At 37.1% G+C, this 21,042-nt stretch overlaps 1 protein-coding gene across 2 annotated transcripts in view; it reads left to right on the top strand.

Moving 5' to 3' along the window:
• The window catches only part of TGFBR1 (transforming growth factor beta receptor 1), a 58,198-nt gene extending 39,069 nt beyond the window's left edge, over window positions 1-19,129 (top strand). For both annotated transcript variants that reach the window (XM_072727865.1, XM_072727864.1), the window contains exons 5-9: window positions 3,730-3,897; window positions 5,547-5,703; window positions 7,497-7,621; window positions 9,089-9,219; window positions 14,592-19,129. In XM_072727865.1, coding sequence (XP_072583966.1) covers window positions 3,730-3,897; window positions 5,547-5,703; window positions 7,497-7,621; window positions 9,089-9,219; window positions 14,592-14,717 — 707 coding nt within the window. In that variant the 3' untranslated portion in view covers window positions 14,718-19,129. The remainder of the gene's footprint in view (window positions 1-3,729; window positions 3,898-5,546; window positions 5,704-7,496; window positions 7,622-9,088; window positions 9,220-14,591) is intronic.
• The last annotated feature ends 1,913 nt before the right edge of the window (window positions 19,130-21,042 follow it).

The following is a 21,042-nucleotide window of genomic DNA, read 5'->3' as shown; positions in this document are numbered from 1 at the left end:
ATCTTCTTAATGCAACATGACCACACAACTCTTGTCAATTTTTAAAATGTCATCAGTATTCAGTCAGTTTCATGTTTCTGCAGTTGTATATTATTTTTTTTAAAAAATTGGCTATTCGCTTTAGGATGCAAAGTCTACAGGGACACCTGGATGACTCCATGGTTGAGCATCTGCTTTTGGTTCAGATCATAATCCCAGGGTCCTGGGATTGAGTCCTGCATTGGGCTCCCCAGAGGGAGCCTGCTTCTCCCTCTGCCTGTGTCTCTGCCTCTTCTGTGTCTCTCATGGATAAATAAATAAAATCTAATTTTTTTTAAAAAAAAAAAAGGATGCAAAATATGGCATTTGATTGGTGTTTTTCTTAAATCCCTTAAAATTGCTATGTTCCCTCTTCCTTTTTTTTTTTTTTTTCTTTTTCTTCTTGCAGTTTGTTGAAGAAACTGGATCGTTTGTCCTATAGGCCTTATCACATTATGGATTGTGCTGATTGAATTTCCATAGGCTCTCTGAACTTGCTCCTTGTATTTAAAAACTAGTAGTTAGGATTAGAGACTAAAAATCTGATTATTGCATTTTATTGGCTTCCTGAAAATACTGTATACTTTCCTATATATTGCATACTTTGTATTATACACTTGTATATTATATACAATATATTGTGTATTATATAGTCTATCATATTAGGAACCGTATTAGACTACTATCTTTTTTAAAGTTTTTATTTATTTTAGAGAGTGAGAGAAAGAGCAATAACAGGGAGAGGAGCAGATGGGTAGGGAGAGGGAAAGGGGAAAGAATCTCAAGGAGATTATCTGCTGAGCATAGAGTGGTGAGACTCCATCTCACTATCCTGAGATCATGACCTGAGCTGAAAAGAAAGAGTTGAACGCTTAACCACCTGAGCCTCCCAGGTGCTCCTTAATTTGCGATTTAGGGGCAGTGATAGCAATGGATGTGATGGCTGTAGACTGTGATTTATCAGTGACTACTACCAATTCCATATTATTTGATGTAAAAACAAAACAAACAAAAGCAGTGATCATATAGTTTGACCAAGTCCTTAGTTTTCCTTTTCTTCTGCTTTTGGCACCATTAGCATCCCCTCCAACTTTTTTTTTTTAAGATTTTATTTATTTATTTGATAGAGCCAGAGAGCACAAGCGGGTGGAAGGGCAGAGGGAGAGGGAGAAGCGGCTCTCCCCTAAGCAGGGAGCCCAACGTGGTGCTCAATCCCAGGACCCTGGAATCATGACCTGAGCTTAAAGCAGATGCTCAACCAACTGAGCCACCCAGGTGCCCCTCCCCTCCAACTCTTAAAACAACCTTACAAACAATGTTTCATGACTGGATTTTGTGTGTTTGTTTCTTATTTCTTAGTAGTCGTCTTTTTTTTTTTTTGTAAAACTTTTTACTGATTCGTATGAAGGCTGAGTCTACAAAACAGTAATTGCTCCCTTGAAGGACTTATCCACATGCATAGTTTCAGACTTGACTGTGGTAGTTGCTATTCAATCTGTCTTTTGGGGCTCAAACCTTACCCAGGCCCAAGATGTTTTAGGCATATTCCAAGTTGCAAACACCCTGGTACAAAGTACCCTTGCTGCTGTTCCCTGAACTTTTTCTTCCCATTTGCTCAGGCAGCAGCCAAGCTGGTGCTGTCATCTGGTGGTCACCATGGGAACTGGCTGACCCTCTTGGGTCTTCCTCACCCTCTTCTTTCTTCTTTGTCAGGGGTTAATGGACTTTACTCAGAACCTAACCCATCCATCCACCATAGTTCGCTTCTTCTTTATCTTTATTCCCCTGATTTAGTTAATTCCACCTCAGACAACCCTTTATATTACACAGCCTCTTACATATCCTTTTTCTGCGTCTCTTGTTAATTACCTCAGAAAGTCTCCCTTTCTTCCATCTGCCTGTGTTCCTATTTATTTGTCAGCCTTTCACAATTCAGTCATGATTAATAAGCATGCAGATAAAAATAGTGATGCATTTGTATCAAGGAAAATAAAAGGTACAAGTTTGAATAGAATCAGTTTATAAAGTTTATGGAGAGTAAGTATGTGGGGGCAGCCCAGGTGGCTCAGCAGTTTAGCGCCGCTGTCAGCTCAGAGCGTGATCCTGGAGACCAGGGATTGAGTCCCATGTCGGGCTCCCTGCATGGAGCCTGCTTCTCCCTCTGCCTGTGTCTTTGCCTCTCTTTCTTTCTGTATCTCTCATGAATAAATAAATAAAATATTTAAAAAAAGAATAAGTATGTGAAGAACTAGTGTCATGAATATCTAAATTCTTTTAAAGTATCCAGAAGTCACCTCCAGAATCTTCTGAAAATACCTAGAGTTGCTTTCTTGCAAGTAACAACCTTCAAAATATAGAAGCTGTTTTATGTCAATTGGGGTGGATATTGTTGTTGTTTTTTACAAACAGTAAGGAAGGAAACAGCCCATTTTAAGTTCTTATTGCTATGTATTATGCTAAATCTTAATCAGTTGTCCTGTTTTTTAAATCTTCTTAACAGTTTTAAAAAAGTAAGGTATTCTTGCTGTGTAAAAGAAGAAACAGAGATTTCACTGGTTAAGAAACTTAACTGAGGTCACATAGTCAATAACAACTAGTCCCTGGATTTCACCCCAGATCAGAGTGACTCCAAGTGTGTATCTTTTACTGAATTGTGGTGCCTCCTAGTATTGTTGTAATGAATGATTTCATGAAATATGAGTGGTTTTCTTGCTACTCCTAGGTTAAATAGGCTTTTGTGGGTAAGCCTAGCCTAGAAGCCTACACAGAATCTTTACCATGATTCCCATGAAAATACACATTTCAAATCCATGTATCAGTTTACAAAAACATTTCTGGAATACATATTCCTAGTTTTTTTTTTTTAAGATTTTATTTATTTATTCATGAGAGACACACAGAGAGGCAGGGATATAGGCAGAGGGAGAAGCAGGCTTCCCTGCAGAGAGCTCGATGTGGGACTCAAACCTGGGGATCACGCCTTGAGCCAAAGGAAGATGCTCAACCACTGAGCCACCCAGGCATCCCTATATATTCCTAGTTGTTGAAGTTCAAAATCACCTTGTGTAAAACTGGGTTCAGCCCCAGCTTTTTGTCCCCCTGAGGTTTTAGTTCCTGTCTCAACTTTCCCATGTGTCCGTGATACCACTATTTTTATATTTTTTCTAAGCTGGAAACCTTGGAATCATAATCTTCTTACCTGGCTTTTTTGTGAACTGAATGTAGTCTGTGATTAAAGCTTGCATTTCTTCATTTATGCTCACTTTCAGTTTTGTCCTGTACTATTTTATTCCTACTGTGGCCACACTAGGCTCCAGATACTTCTCATTACCCTTCCTCTCCCTTTTTCCCTCCTCCTTCCAGAAACAGCCACTGAGCACTTATCCTAAACCAGACATTTTCTAGCCAACTGAGGATTCCCCAGTTCTGCTACTATCTGTGTAGATTCAAGACCACCATCTTTGAACTATGATTCCTTATCTCTTAAATGGGATTAGTTTTCCTTGGCTTATCTCAGGAATGGGGGCTTCCTCAGAGGATCTGAAAGATATGTATGTAAAAGTATAAGACAAAATGAAAATATGAAGGAAATAATATACAAACTTAAGGTACCATCATCCTGTTCCATCAGGATTGAGAGTAAAAAGTGGTAGCTTTTGAATAAATGGATGTTTTACAACCCTTTTGAAACACTGTTATTCTACTCCACAGACAATGGTACATGGACTCAGCTCTGGTTGGTGTCAGATTATCATGAGCATGGATCCCTCTTTGATTATTTGAACAGATACACAGTTACTGTGGAAGGAATGATAAAACTTGCTTTGTCCACAGCAAGTGGACTTGCACATCTCCACATGGAGATTGTTGGTACCCAAGGTAACTCAAGTACTTATGTTATTGAAGCTTTAAATTCCAGTGAATATAATGTCTGTTAGAAAATTTTGTAAGTCAGCCCAAGTGAAGATGTTTAAAATGAGGTTTTTAATATTACTTTATCTTTCTGTTGAAAATCTCAGAGTTAAGAATATGGGTGTTTAGAGATTCTCTAGTCATTATAACAATACCTACATGTTTGTGAATTCTTAAAAGTAGCATCTAGAGTTGTGATTTTTGAGGATTTTGATTTTAGAATTCAAGTCTGAAAAAATGTGTGTTTCTGTGTAGTAGTACAAAATGTAATGTGAAAATTCTTTTTAAAAATCAACATGCCACCTAATGTTATATGGCCAAATAATTATATTTGACCCCAAGATAAGAGTCATGACTGCATGAGACAGTTTTATAGATGAGAAAATCGTATATGAAATTTTAATTATGAAATTGTTATGGTATGATTTTTGTGCCATGTAGTATATAAAATGCTAATGTATCTCTCTCCTCTAGTGATTATCTTCTTGCCCTGGTGACTCTCTCATTCCTCACTTTACATGTTATTTCACATCTTAGCCTTCCTCATCTTTGTAATTGTTACTATTGGTGATTATACCAGTACTATTGAATTATAATTCACATATCCTATAGTTCACCTGTTTTAAGTGTGCAATTCTGTGGTTTCTAGTATATTCACAGAGTTGTACATCACCACAGTCCATTTTAGAATGTTTTCATCACTCCAAGAAGAAGCACTGTGCCCGTAGCAGTCACTCCCCATTTCCTCCCAAACTCGTTAGTCCTGAGTAACCACTAATCTACTTTCTGCCTCCAAAGATTTGCTTATTCTGGACATTTCCTATAAATGGAATTGTATCATATGTGGTCTTTTGTGACTGACTTCTTTCTCTTGGCATGTTTTCAGGGTTCATCCATGTTGTAGCATGTTTCAGTATTTTGTTCCTCTTAGTGGCTGATTAATACTCCCATTGTTTGGATATACCACATTTGTCCATCAGTTGATGGGCATTTGCATTGTTTCCACTTTTGGCTTTTGTGAATAATGCTGCTGTGAACATTGGTGTACACTTTTTTTGTGTGTGGGCATATGTTTTCAGTTCTCTTATACAGTGGAATTACTGGATTATACAATAATGGTCTTGAGGCACTACCAGACTGTGACTATTTTTTCCAAAGTGTCTACACCATTTTACATTCCTATCAGCAGTTTAGGAGGGCTCCAGGGAGTCTACTGTTAGTAGTAAAGATTATAAATTAAATACTGAGTACATTACAGTTGGTAAGTAAAGGAAGTGGTGTACATGCTTGGTTCTTGGACTGAAATATCAGGCTATGATGAGAGTTCCATAAATAATTCATAGGATGTCAGCAAACTAACATCTTTAACTCCCCATCTTTGAATTGGTAGACTTACATTTTTTGAGCACCATCTTATTTTCTCCATTTTCTTTGAATAAATATAATTTCAGCAACTTTTGATATAATGATTCACTTGAGGTTGTTTAGTAATTGTCCAGGTATTATGGGCTGAAATGCTTTGACACTGGGATAGGAGAACAGGCTTTGAACCTAAAGGGGAGAATTGTGATTGCTATCACTTTTTAAGCAATTGCATTTACTTTTTGTTTCTTTAGGGAAACCAGCCATTGCTCATAGAGATTTGAAATCTAAGAATATCTTGGTAAAGAAGAATGGAACTTGCTGTATTGCAGACTTAGGACTGGCAGTGAGACATGATTCAGCCACAGATACCATTGATATTGCTCCAAATCACAGAGTGGGAACAAAAAGGTATGCTTGTAAATAGTGTTTATTATCTTCTGAGCTCAACTTCTTTTTAATTTCCTTCTCATTTATGTGTATTATCTTCTGAAACTCAAACCTGTACTTTATTAGATTGCCCACAGGTAGAAGATCTCATGGTCTTGCCTGCTCTGAAGCCAAGGTTACCTGACTTTTAAAGATGCCTGCTGATGAAAGGTGGCCCTTCCAGAAAATATCATTCGTGGCCCTTCCAGAAAAATTATAATAATAATAGGAGCTGATGTTTATAGGGTACCCAGTATGTGCCAGTCATTTTTATGGGTTATATATATATATATATAATTTTTATGGGTATATATATATATATATATATGCTTGGTTCTTGCTTAATATATATATATATATATATATATATATATATTCATTCTCTCAGTTAATGCTCTCTTCAAATGCTGTACTGTAGCTAGCCCAACTATTTTCTTATTTTTAGTTCCTGGAACTATACTTTCTTCCTTAGAATTTCTGCATGTGCTGTATCCTAGAGCAGACTTTGTCCTGCTGTTTCCCTGATTTTCCCTGTCACCCTTCCTTTCCTAGAGGAAGCCCTTCCTGGACTGTGAGGCGCCCTTCCCAGGGGCTCTCATAGCAAGCTGTGAAGCTGGGCCATTAAGGCACTGAGCACATTATAACTCTCCATTTACATGTCTTTATATTCCATTGGATTGCAAGCTGCTTGAGATCAGGCTTGTATTCCCAGCATCCATTATAGCACCTAATACATAGTAAGTCCTTAGTAAATATTTGTTGAATCTATGAGTTTTCTAAAGAACATAACTAGGTAGGTGTCATTGCCTTCATTTCACAGAAGAGGAAACAGCCCCATAGATGTTAAATAATAAGGTCAGCCTCACCTGAAGAGCTGAGATTTGAATTTAGGCCTTTCTGACTCCAAAGGCCTTACTGTGTATATCACAGCATGTTGCCACAATGTATCTTCACACTATTGCCTCCACCTTGGATAGAGCCAAGCTTTATTCTATCTCAGTTGTATCTGTGATTTCTGGATTCGACGAGGACTCTCAGAACTCTTGATGTGGGGATTCAGGACAGTGATTGCTACAGTTCTTCATGGATCCTGATCTGTAACTTCAGGAGGGTTTTTAAAATTCCAAAACCCTACAATGAGGCATCAGTAGGAGGACTGGCATTCATTTTTTTATCTGTTATTTTGTTCCCTGGATTATGTCCTCATCCTTCCTTTTCATCCTATTTTAGTGAGAAGACTTCTAGATTAAAATATATGATCCCTGCATAGTATTTGACAAAATGGGTGGTATATGTTAAGACATTTATAATAGTCATGATTGTTATATATGTGTCTTTCATTGGAAATGAAGATCATAAGGCAGATAAGATAGCATGAAATTGCTGTTTCAGCTTTTCATGGCATTTAGTTGACATCATTAATTTTCAAAGCAGTGTGGATATTTAATATTTTCTTGAGTCTAATATTTTAGTTATATAATATTGTGTGTGTGCGTATCTTCACATATATGAATAGAGATATCTGAAAGGTTGTTCATCAAAGCATTAATGATTTTTCACTTTGTACTTTATGAACTTTGAGAACATTTTTATAAGAAGCATGAGTCATTTTAAAAAGCAGAACCATGCTAAAAGGGAAGAAAAGTCTTAAAGTTAATACCAATTTAAAATATATATTTAAAAAAAAATTCTCAGTAGGAAAAGAAAATATGTGAAACAGTTCAAAAGTAGTATGGCTACTATTCCATAAAGTAAATTGCTGACTTCTTTTTTAGGTACATGGCCCCCGAAGTTCTAGATGATTCCATAAATATGAAACACTTTGAATCCTTCAAACGTGCCGACATCTATGCAATGGGCTTAGTATTCTGGGAAATAGCTCGACGATGTTCCATTGGTGGTAAATTTCTCCCCCTCTCCCAACAGTTTGTCATGAACAGAAAGTTAGTCCAGGATAGCCGCTTTTTTTTTTTCTTTAAGATTTTTTTTTTTTAAGATTTTATTTTTTTATTCATGAGAGACACACACACACAGAGAGAGAGAGAGAGAGGCAGAGACACAGGCAGAGGAAGAAGCAGGCTCCACGCAGAAGCCCGACATGGGACTCCATCCTGGGACTCCAGGATCATACTCTGGGCCAAAGGCAGGCACTAAGCCACTGAACCACCCAGAGATTCCCTTTAAGATTTTTATTTATTTATTTGACACTGAGAGATGGTGGTAGAGAGCAATCACAAGCAGGATGAGTGGGAGAAGGAGAAGACTCCTCACTGATCAGGGAGCCCAATGCGGGGTTCAATGCCAGGACCCTGGGATCATGACTGGAGCCGAAGGCAGAAGCTTAACTGACTGAGCCACCCAGGCACCCTGTCGTGTTTTTTTTGTTTGTTTGGTTTTTTTCATTGAATGAAATTATACACATTAGTAGTCAGAAATTATATTCACCAGGTGATCACTGAGAGTGCCAAAGAAAATAATGGAGATAAAACTTGCAGTGGGGGGAAATGACATGACATGACATGCTTATTCTAGTGTATTATTTTTCTATTTCCATTTGAATCTTGGGAAACATCAGAAACCAAGCCCTTGTTATCTTGGAATATAGTTATTTATAATGGATGACTGCTTGAGAGGCCACTCAGGAAGCTGTTTCTACAGCATGTACCTGGGTCAAACTCATTTTCCCCCCTGAGAGTGTGGTTATTTTCTCCAACTTCTTAGCTGGAAGTTACATATACAGAATACAGTTACATTACCATTACACTAGTTTTTAAACAAGTTTATTTTAGCTAAAGTTTAGTTTTAGATTGAGCACTTTTAATATTTACTTGCGGAATAGTTTCTTATGCTTAGGGGCCCAGGCTTGGTTGAGACTTGGGTTTATGTGGCAATAAGAGGGAGAGCATGTCTCTGTATTATATAGCAAAGAGGACAGATCCAAGTAGAGGTAAAGGACTTGCACCCCAGATTTGCTTGTAGGATTTACATCTCCGTGGTAGAGTGTATATCCCCTGTACCAAGTGAGAGGGTGAGCACTCACAGGTTAAAAACTATCATTTCTTGCACATGAGGCAAAAATGTTAATCAAGTCATCATAGCTCATAGTTAACCGTCATTAAAATAGCCTTTGCTGATCCCCTAGTGATATGTAGTTTCAGGGTGTGGGCCCAGTACCAACTCAGAGAGATGGGTTGTTGATGCTTGTTGATGCAGATGTGGATGAGATAGAGCAAGCTAGAAGCCCTGTTCCACTTCGCTAATTTATTAATGGAACCCTGAACTAGGACTCTCAGCTATTCCTGGACAAAGAATGATCTGGCATTAGCTGAGTAAATTCTTCAAAAACAATTTCTTTTAACCAATATAGGAATTCATGAAGATTACCAGCTGCCTTATTATGATCTTGTACCTTCTGATCCATCAGTTGAAGAAATGAGAAAAGTTGTTTGTGAACAGAAGTTAAGGCCAAATATTCCAAACAGATGGCAGAGTTGTGAAGTGAGTATTGATTTTGGATACTACACAATTTTCTAAACTGCTTCTGCTTGTATGTGGAAATTTGTTACTTTTTTTTAAGGAAAATAGACACAAGAATTTTTTTTCTTTATCTTTTTTTTCATGGCAGTTAAACCAGTGAGTGAAAAACATAATTTGGTTTTCCTGTTCAATCTCAAGTACATCAAAAGGGCCATGGAGCATTTGCAGTGACCATCAGTGTGTCAGAATAGTATTTAAATCTACCAGTGAACCAAGGCACCTGCATTTTCATTTTATCTGTTTTTTACATGGAGCATTCAGTCCATTTACTGAATGTGCATTACGTTTAATGCACTTATCAGTATAGACGGGTTTAAATTCACCATCTTTTTTCTTTTCTTTTTTTTTTAAGTGCACTTCCTAATCCCTGTCACCTATTTAACCCATCCCCCCACCCATCTCCCCTTTGGTAACTACCAGTTTGTTCTCTGTAGTTGAGAGTCTGTTTCTTGGTTCCTTTCTCTCTCGCATGTGCATGCGTTTGCTTGCTTTTTTCTTTGCTTGTTTTTTTCTTTCCTAAATTCTACATATGAGTGAAATCACATGGTGTTTGTCTTTCTCTGACTAACTTATTTCATTTAGCATTATACTTTCTAGCTCCATACATGTTTTTGCCAATGGCAAAATTTCATTCTTTCTTACGACTGAGTAATATTCTATATATACCACACCTTCTTTATCCAGTCATCTGTTGATGGACACGGGTTGCTTCCATAGTTTGGCTATTGTAAAATAATGCTGCAGTGAACATAGGGGTACATTTATGCCTTTCAGTATTTTTGTATTTGGGGTGTAAATACCCAGTAGTGCGATTCCTGGATCATAGGATATTTCTCTTAATTTTTTGAAGGAATCTCCATAATATTTTCCACAATGGCTTCACCAATTTGCATTCCCAGGAACAGTGCAAGAGGGTTCTTTTTTTCCACATCCTTGCCAACACTTGTTTCTTGTGTTTTTGATTTTAGCCATTCTGACAGGTGTGAGGTGATATCTCATTGTAGTTTTGATTTGCATTTCCCTGATGATGATGGTAAGCATCTTCTTATGTGTTTGTTGGCCATCTGAATGTCTTCTTTGAAGAAATATGTCTTCTGCCCATTTTTTAGTTGGATTCTTTGTTTTTTTGGTATTGAATTGTATCAGTTCTTTATATCAGATACATCATTTAAAAATATCTTCTCTAGTCACTGGGGTAACACAGTTCAGTTAAGCATCAGACTCTTGGTTTTGGCCCAGGTCATGATCTCAGGGTTTTGAGATTGAGCCCCAGGTTGAGCTCTGCACTCAGCGCAGTCTGCTTAAGACTCTCCCTCTGCCCTTCCCTCACTGTCTCTCTCTCTCTCTCAAATAAATAAATTAATTTTTTTAAAAAAATTAATTTTTAAAAATCTTCTCCCATTCAGTAGGTTGCTTTTAGTTTTTACTGATCATTTCCTTTGCTGTGCAGAAGCTCTTTATTTTGCTGCAGTCTCAGTTTATTTTTGCTTTTGTTTCCTTTGCCTCAGGATACCTATCTAGAAAAATGTTGCTATAGCCAATGTCAGAGAAATTACTGCCTGTGCTCTCTTCAAGGATTTTTATAGTTTTAGGTCTCACATTTAGGTCTTTATTCCATTTTGAGTTTATTTTTGTGTGTGGTGTTAGGAAACGATCCAGTTTCATTCTTCTGCTTGTTAACTGTCCAGTTTTTGCAACACCATTTGTTGAAGAGACTTTTTCCCATTGTATTCATTCTTCCTTTGCCAAAGATTAATTGACCATATAATCGTGGGTTCATTTATATGTTTTCTGTTCTATTCTATTGATCTGTATGTCTGTTTTTATGCCAGTATCATACTGTTTAATTACTACCACTTTGTAATATAACTTGAAGTCCAGAGTTGTGATACCTTCAGTTTTGTTTTGTTTTTTACCAAGATTGCTTTGACTCTGAGGTCTTTTGTGGTTCCATACAAATTTCAGGATTGTTTGTCTTAGTTCTCTGAAAATGCTGTTGGTATTTTGATAGGGATTGCATTAATTATATAGATTGCTTTGGGTAGTTATAGGCATTTAAAAAATATTAGTTCTTCCAACCCATGAGCATAGAATGTTTTTCCATTTCTTTGTATCGTCTTGAGCTTCTTTCATCAGTGTTTTATAGTTTCCAGAGTACAGGTCTTTTACCTCTTTGGTTATGTCTATTTGTAGATATTTTATTGTACTTGGCATAATTGTAAATGGGTTTGTTTCCTTAATTTCACTTTTGCTGCTTCATTATTAGTGTATAGGAATGCAACAGATTTCTCTACATTGATTTTGTATCCTGCCACTTTACTGAATTCATTTATCAGTTCCAGTAGTTTTTTTGGTGGAGTCTTTGGGGCTTTCATATGTAGTATCATGTCTTTTGGAAAGAGAAGGCACCTGCATTTTAAACGAATGCATCGGGGACGCCTGTGTGGCTCAGGGGTTTAGCACCCGCCTTTGGCCCAGGGCGTGATCCTGGAGTCCCGGGATCGAGTCCTACATCGGGCTCCCTGCAAGGGGCCTGCTTCCCCCCATCTGACTGTGTCTCTGTTCTTGCCCCTTTCTCTGTCTCTCATGAATAAATGAATAAAATATTACAAAAAAATAAATAAATGAATGCATCCTTTGGATCAGAACAGCCCAGAACAGTAGAATGGGTGCTGGATGGAAATTAAGAAGCCTGTATTTTAGACCAACCTGGCCACCATTTCTGAGTCTGACTTTGGGCAAATCATTTCAGTTCACCAGATCCTAACATGCCTTTTAAAAGGAGGAAGCTGGATAAGGTGATTGGGAGGATGGGTCTGATGATTTAACATCTTATTCATCCAGTTGCCTGTGTGACCAGGAATGTGGGTAAAATGCTTTCCAGCAGTGTCTGAGATTCTCAACCCCAGGTCTTATAAAAATTTTAGAAATGCTTTTGTACTTGTAAATTTAAAGAATTCATAAGACAGATCTTATTTAATCTATACTTAATTGCTAGTTGTCACTATTATAATACTGGCAAGAGAGAGCATTTTCCTCCAGATGTGAAATTTTATAATTTAAAAGGAATAAAAAGATGGCGACCTAAGTAGTTGGTTTTACATCTCAAAAGAACATGGGACTTAATAGTCAGGACATCAAGAGTGCTCCTTGGCTACCTCCAACAAAGTCAAGTGTCCAGGCCCAGATAAAATACATCTCATTGTGCTCAGAGAATTTACATGTTTAACAAATGAAATTGGGCTGGATTTTGTCTTTTACAGATTTGATCTTGATATTGCAAAGTGCAAACTTGAAGTATTAATGCACTCATTAAATAAATAGAGCACGTTATGAAACAGATGGCTTTTTAAGCATGAGGAAAAGTTATCAGAAAACATTAAGAGGGCACACGGAATTTGTAGTTACTGTCATATCATGCTGAATTAATGCCACTGGTGTCATTTTTGTTTTTTCTCCATTTGGTTAGTTTTCTATTTCACTTTTCAGTAATTCAGTCTTATACTTTTCTGGAGTTTTATAAATCTCCTCTCAAAAGTTGAAACACATTAAGAACATGAAACTGTGATAGAATGACTGAAGAAGTATATTCTTGAACCTTCCTATCTTTTCTAGTCTGGACTTGTGGCTCTCTAGGCCAGCTGTGCAGCTTTCATCTTGGGATAGCCCTCACTGTTTGTCCTGGGTTCCCTTTGTCTCTGTGATAGTGAACCTTCCTTCCTGGATCCCATGACTTCATGTTTCTTGGTGTATTCAACTCTCCCCCCTTTTTAAGTCTCTGCTCAGATGTTACCTTGTTAGTGGACATTTAAAATATCACCTTCTTTCCCATGCATATTTTTAGCTCCTTACCTAAATGATGTTTTCCTTAGCAATTACCACTGACAGTCCACATATTTTATTTGTTTGTTAATGATATGCTTGGCTCCCTAGAATGTGAGCTTTATGAGGGCTGGGATTTTGTTTGTCCTCTGTTGTATCCCCAGTACCTAGGATGGTAGATGGTATGCTCTCTATAAATTTGTTATTTTGTGGAATGAGTGTATGTGATGGGCATTTGGTCCTTTTTATCTGGAAATGAATGTTCATTTTTAGGAAATGTCCCTGAAGTATTTCTTTGACTTGTTCCCTTCTGTTTTCTTCTGTTCTCTTTCTTACACTACAGTTTTGAATGTTAGACCTCTTGAAGAGGCCTTCTCATTTTCTTCTCTTTTCCATCTTATCCATCCCTGGTTTTTCCCTACACTTTCTGTGAGGTTTATCAACTTGTATCTTTTTTCCTCAGGTTTATTTTCCAATTCTTTTGTCAAGTTTTTCCAAAGTCAAACAAAAAGCAAAAAAAATTGTCAGATGAATCTGAGTATTTTCTTCTATCTCTTTGAGGATATTAATAATAAGTTGTTGATATTTTCTTTTCTGTACAACTGTTTTGTCCGAGGAGCTTTGTTCTGTTTGTATAAGCATTCATACCGCTTTCTCTGATGTCTGCTCAAACTCCAGTTTTCTTCATGTTTAAAGACAGGACACACTGGAAGCTGATGGAAGCTTTGTGCACATGAATGGAGTTTATCCATTGTGACCTTCAGGCAGACCTTACTGGGTTGCTTCCTTGGGAAGCCCCAATGTCAGTATCTTCAGGTCTTTCCTCTTGGGCTCACATTTCCCAGAGAAGACTCTTTTAGTCTCTTGCCTGGAGGAGTATCTACAAGTTGCTGGCTGTGTTTTGGGGAGAAAACCTATGATTTTATCATTTAGTGAGTTGTCAGTGTGGAATTTTGCCCCCATCTTTCCCAAGTCAGAAATCTGTTTTACCCCTCAGATACAAACTTCTAGTCTTTTGCTAGGGTGGGGTTGGGGGGCAATCACTTAGCTCGGTAAAGCTTGGGGACGGGGAGGTATCTGGGGTTCCAGCACTTTTGGGTGATCCTCCTATTTTTTAGTTTGAACTTTCCCTCAGAGGAAGTTCTTAGTACAGTTAATTCCTTGGTTAATTCTCAATTAACTCCGTGCAGTTAATTCCTTGGTTCTAGGGGGAGTTTCTGTGTGAATTAAGTTCCTTTTTTGCCTTATACAGCCTTGGTTTGGGATTCAGCTTTTTTAGTCCTGCTAAGTAAGCCTTCATCCATCTGCTTTCCAGGTGCTGACACCAGTACCCTACTGATGGGAATTGAAGTCATTTCTATTCATTTGCTATAACAAATAATGCAGAAACATAGCAAAATAAAAAAAAAAATTGAACGTATGTCACTTAGAAATTGTACAGAGTTCAGATCTTATCCAGATGAATAGAGAGGGGTGCACTCATTAATTATTTTTCTTCTATTTTCTTGCAGGCCTTGAGAGTAATGGCTAAAATTATGAGAGAATGTTGGTATGCCAATGGAGCAGCGAGGCTTACAGCTTTGCGGATTAAGAAAACATTGTCACAACTCAGTCAACAGGAAGGCATCAAAATGTAGTTCTGCAGCTTTGCCTGAACTCTACTTTTCCTTCAGATCTGCTCCTGGGTTTTAATTTGGGAGGTCAATTGTTCTACCTCAGTGAGAGGGAATAGAAGGATATTGCTTCCTTTTGCAACAGTGTAATAGGTCAATGAGAAACTCCCCAGGATTTCTTTGGACCCAGGAAACAGCTGTGTGGGTCCTTTCTGTGCACTATGAACACTTCTTTCCCAGGACAGTTACAAGATGTTGTGTAGTCTACCTTTATTTTTTATTAACACAAAACTTGGGTTTTTTTAAAAAAAAAAGATGATTGCTGGTCTTAACTTTAGGTTAACTCTGCTGTGCTGAAATCATCTTTAAGGGTAAAGGAGCTGGATTGTTGAGTTATACGAAACATTTCTTATTTTTAAAGAAAGTGATTTATTCCTGGTTAGTACATTCTCAGAGGATTCTGAACCACTAAAGAGTTTCCTTGATTCAGACTTTGAATGTACTGTTCTATAATTTTCAGGATCTTAAAACTAACACTTATAAAACTCTTATCTTGAGTCTAAAAATGACCTCATATAGAAGTGAGGAACATAATTTATGCAATTGTATTTTGTATACTGTTACTGTTCTTTCACATATTCAGAACATTACATGCCTTCAAAATGGGATTGTACTATACCAGTAAGTGCCGCTTCTGTGTCTTTCTAATGGAAATGAGTAGAATTGCTTAAAGTCTGTGTGTCTTAAAAGCTATAGTATTTTAATTCCAAAAGTTTATTTATCTGGGTAACCCAGACTTTTTCTGTTTTGTTTTTTGGAAGATTTTTTTGTAGTATGTCATTTGGTATTCTATTTGAAAATGCCTTTCTCCTACCAAAATGTGCTTAAACCACTAAAGAAATGAAGTGGCATTAATTGGTAAATGTTATCATGGTCATTTTTGAATATTCTCACATCAAGCTTTTTTTTACATTTAAATTGTGTCGTCCAAGTATACCTTAAAAAAAGTCAAGTGGCACTAGATGCTTATAGTACTTTAATAATTTAAAACTTGTGGCATACAGACTAATTTTTCTAAAAGGGAAAATTTGTCTAGCTGCTTGTGAAAAGTTGTGTGGCATTCTGTAAGCCATTTTTTTCTTTATCTGATCAAAGACAGTGTTATTTTTTTAAGAAATGAATTACATTTAAAATTAAGGTATGGTTAATGTTAAATAATAGGCCTTTTTCTAGGAAGGTAAAGGTAGTTAATCATTTGAGTAGATAACAGGTGTGCAAGAGAGTCACATTTGTTGCATAGGAGTCAGTGTTCGGTGGACTTTCTGTCTTTGTAACTAAGGTTAGAGTTAGTGTGGTTCTGAGGTCTCACTCCACTTTGAGGAAGGCAGCTTCTAATTCAGTCTTTCCTTCTGTATGCAGATACTGCAACTGCTTACTTTATATGGTTAGGTAATAAGTTTAGTACACCCTTGATATTTGGGAGAGTGGTAGCTAAAGAACATTCTGAATATAGGTTCTCCATTTACAGATGTTTTGAGTCAAATTCAGTGTTTAAAGCAAACTCGTCATGGTCTTCACACTAAGTTGAAACTAGTTTATGATACCTGGTTTTTACTTCCAGTGCTAAAAGTCTTTTAGACTTTTAGACAGTTTTCAGAGTTCTCTTTATCACTGTGATCTTATTCTGATGGGAGAAAAAACTATCATAGCAATGAGGCAAGACATTGACTTTATACTGCTATCAATTTCCAGATGAAAGGGTCAGAATAACCTTTATAGTATTTGGTCAGTAAGAGATAGTGGCCATTTATGCTGACTAAGCTGCATTCTGATCATGTCTTATCTCTTATACATAGAATAAATTTGAAAGACTATTTGGTCTTAAAGCCAAAGTAATTTTAGAATGAATGGCATATGCATAGGAATTTAGTGTCAATTTCATGTGTTTAAAAACATCATGGGGAAAATGTGCTTAGAGGTTAATATTTTGACTCCAAATTTGTGTTTTTTTTTCTGTAGTTACCATGATTTTGTCAAAGCAAGTGAATGAGTTTGAGGGATTTGGTTTTATAATTGTCTTATATTTCCTGTTTAATAATCTCTAGCTCAATGATTAGGTACTTTTTTCCCCCCTTTGGCCATTTCTAAGCCTACCAGATCTGCTTTATGAAATCCAGGGGACCAATGCTAAAACTATTTTTACATAATTTTAAGAACATACCAAAAGTTCTTACCTGATTTAAAATTGTGATACATGATTTCTCACTTTCGTATAAGGTAATCGACTTAAGATATATTCTTCATTAAGTCAAGGTTTGAGTTGGAATTATACTATTCTTGCCTAAGTGGATAAAATGTACTTTTGGTGAGTCAGGGAATTTTTCTTAAAGTTGGAGTTTAGTTCTAAATTGGGTTTATATATTACTGCAGCAAATTCCTTTTTTGGCTATTGACAGGTTGATAAGCCCCAATTAGTTAATATTGAAAATGAAAGTCACTTAAAAATGAAATAGATCATGATTACTATGGCCATAACTGCAGATGTGTCTAACTAGAGTATTAATTTTGTCATTTAGAAACACAAGCCTTTGTTTATACTGCCTATCTTCAGATGCTCACCTTCCAAAATTAAACGTGGCTTAACACATACCTTTAGGCCAGTTACCTGTCCACATTCATTTCACCAGTACCCCGGAGGAATGGGGATGAAGGAGGGATGACCCAGTGAGGCACAGGTATCCCTGGTCCTTCCTAACTTTAGTTTCAGTTTCTTTCAACTTGCCTTCCTGCTGGTCCCTGACTCAGAGACCAGTTGTCTTGCCCCTACCATTCCCCACCCATTTCCCCTCAGCAGCCTTTTGACTGAATAGCTGCTTTTGAAATCTAGAGTAAAATGATTGATGGAAGTGTGGGACATGCTTCCATTCCCTTGAGTCACTGGATGTTGCTGGGAGGGATCTCCAGGTTTGGAGATTGGGTGGACAGTCGCCCTGCTGGCTGCCTTGTTGTGACTTTAGCTATAGCCAAGGAATGGGAAGGCAGCAAGGTAGCAGTTATGGCAATAGGAGTTGTGCCAGAAGCAGTGGCAAATCATATCCTCTATAGGACAGGGTAAGGTCTGAAGAGCTGAGCCTGTAATTCTGCTGTAGTGATAGTGCTCAAGAAGTGCCTTGAGTCTGTGCACAGTGCCATGGTTAATAACATCAAGAATTCAAAATTTCAGTTCTTGTTAAAAAATTTAAGTGGTCACTTGGCCATTTTGGAACTCATGCATGAGCTACCTTTAGTTCCCCTTCTACATCTGAGAACTGTCCCATATAGAATATTTTATAAAACAAGATGGCATTGTGCTAAGTAAAATGCAGAACAAAATCAGTATCCCATTAGACATGTCATATTCAGAGTTTATTTTTATCCTTGCACTGAAAGAATGATTGTAAATCAATGGTTTCTTTTTGTTTCTTGACTGTGGCAGTGTTCTGGCTCCAAATGATGGAGATTCCAAATAAGGTTCTGTTACAGCTTGGCAGGAAATGCCAGTTCAGATATTTGTGAGATCCTAAAGAATAGATCTGGACACACATTCAGTAGCTTCTTGTGTCTCTGTTTTGGAATGCTGGACTACCCATGGGCCCTCTCTCTAGGAATGCTGGAATTCTAAGACATTCTGATGATTGTCAGTACATTTAAACTTTTCAACACCATTATGCAATCTTATTTGTGATTGTAAACTTTTAAGAATGTGGTTAATAACATTCAACCTGTTTCTTAAGGCTGAAAAAAAGAACTTAAGTGAATTTGTTTTTATTTTTTAAAAAGATTTGTGAATTGAATATCATGAACCGTGTTTTACTATCCCTTTTTCACATTGTGCCAATGGATGGGGTGTTTGATATTTCTTTATATGTCAAGGAGATGCTTCAAAATGTCAATCGCTTTAAACTTAAATTACCTCTCAAGAGACCAAGGTACATTTACCTCATTGTGTATATAATGTTTAATATTTGTCAGAGCATCCTCCAGGTTTGCAGTTTTATTTCTATAAAGTATGAGTGTTATGTTGCTAAATTACTCAAATGGTACTGTATTGTTTATATTTGTACCCCAAATAACATCTTCTACACTTTGTTTTCTGTATTTTATTGTATTTGTGCAAAATTCTTTTGGCTTTATCAGTGTGATCTCTGCCCTTTCAGATGTGTACAGAAAATGTCCATATAAATTTTCATTTTAGTTGAATGCCTTTGAGAAACCTGTAAAGAGGAAAGAAACAAAAAACTGCAGTTCCCCATAAGTTTTTAAAAGTTGTATATTGTATTTGTAGTAATATTCTGAATGAGTTGTAAATAGGAAGTAGAAGAACAATGCTTATGTCAAGTCCTAACACTACAGTAGAAAAATGGAAGCAATGCAAATAAATGACTTTTTTTCCCAAATGCTAGTGGAATAATTTAAAATAAAGTGTGTATATTGGATTGAGCCATGCTGTTATGAAATGTAGTTGCTGTAGATAGACATTTGAATTTTTGGATTATTCCCCAGTACAAGTTACACATAAGGTGGGTTAAGAAGTGCCCACCTGCCCCAGAGCGCCTCCATAGGTGTGGTGGCTTCTTCCCCTGTGCACAGGGGTTGCTAATCTGTCAGTGGATGGGGTAGGACCTGCCTACTGGTGAACTATTTTCACTCACAAATTTGCTAGGGTTGTGTTAAAGTGATGTTATTATTTTGATTCTCAAAGTTTTGCAGTTCTTTTCAAAGGAAATTTAGGGTGTTTTCATCTTCTTTCCTAATGTTAGGATTTCTGAGAATTGGCACAATTTGTAAAAATAGGCTTTGCTTTTTTTTTTTTCTTAAGTAAATTTGAACAGTTAGTATGCTGAGAGTGGGAACTTGGCTCATGAGAGAACTGGGCAGATAGCGGATGAAGAGATGTGGCCCCAAACTCTTGACTAACAGTTGGGAGAGGTTTTGTGGATTGGCTTGTTCTTGCATTAAAGATTATCACTTCAAAAAAAAAAAAAAAGATTATCACTTCAATTCAAAGACTGGATTTAGGGATTTTTTTTTTCTTTCTCCATAATAAAGAAGACACATCACTAGGATGTAAAACTTTTGTTGAAAGATGGAAAAAAGTGAATTTTTAAAACAGATTCAGAGAAACAGCAGAACCAGCTTTATACTGGTCTCTTTTAATTTAGAAAAAGTGTTTTTGTATATGTGGTCTCATGGACATATCTTGCAACTCTACATTTTTTTTTTTAATTTTACAGTTAAGGATTTACAAAACAATGGGACTACTCTGAAAGATGAGTAGAAAAACTTTATCTTATGAAAACCAAGGCTCAGTCATGCATGGTTCAGCCATGCATAATTTTTAAGAATTGGGGAAAAAACAAATAATATTAAACCATTACAGAAATAAAGGATTCTGTATGAGAGCTAAAGAGAAATGGAAAAGGTAAGAAACTTAAGATAACTATTTTCAATTAGAAAAAATCGAATTATAAAGGGATTGGCAACTTAAGTATTTCAAAGGGGGAAGAATCCATTGAAGGGGGGTAAGAAAAATCAGAAATAAAGGGTAGTATTGATGTAGACCAATTATAAAATGTGCACCTACTGTGGTAGGCAGCACTAAAACACTTGGGATCTTAATGTAATATAGATGGTGTACAGGGAGGTCTGGTTCTTTGTTTAAAGGGAGGTGTGATTGATAAACTATTTGGTAATGTTAGACATTTAAGTTTTTTAAAAAAAGTTTATTTAGAGTGTGTGTGTGTGTGCAGGTGAGGGGAGGGGCAGAGGGAGAGAATCTTTAAGCAGACTCCCTGTGGAACCTGAACGTGGAGCCTGTCTTGAGGGCTCCATCCACTAGCCTGTACAATCACTACCTGAGCTGAAACCAAGAGTCGGATGCTCAAACTGAGCCACCTAGGCGCCCCAAAGTTAGACAAAACTACATGGGAAAGGTTATGGACATCAACTATAAAATAACATTAGAATTGCTGTTTGGCGGGGCACCTGGTTGGGTCAGTTGGTTAAGCATCTACCTTCGGCTTAGGTCATGATCCTGGGGTCCTGGGGTCAAGTCCCACACCAGGCTTCCTGCTCAGCGGGGGTTCTGCTTCTCCCTCTGCCTGCTGCTCCCCCTGCTTGTGCTCTCTCTGTCAAATAAATAAGATCTTTAAAAAGAAAAAAACCAACTGCTTGGCACCCCTGATACCCACAAGAGGAGTTAGGTGGTCATTGAATTCATAAGCTGAAATAGATGTGGACACTCAGTGAAAGATGGATTGAATGTACTTATTTTTGAGATTTAATTCCAGATGTGGAGAGATGACTGCAC

The sequence above is a fragment of the Vulpes vulpes genome, chromosome 12, assembly GCF_048418805.1.
Source record: "Vulpes vulpes isolate BD-2025 chromosome 12, VulVul3, whole genome shotgun sequence".
NCBI lineage: Eukaryota > Metazoa > Chordata > Mammalia > Carnivora > Canidae > Vulpes > Vulpes vulpes.
Note: the sequence above shows the minus strand (reverse complement) of the source record. Positions and strands in the feature narration are given on the sequence as shown.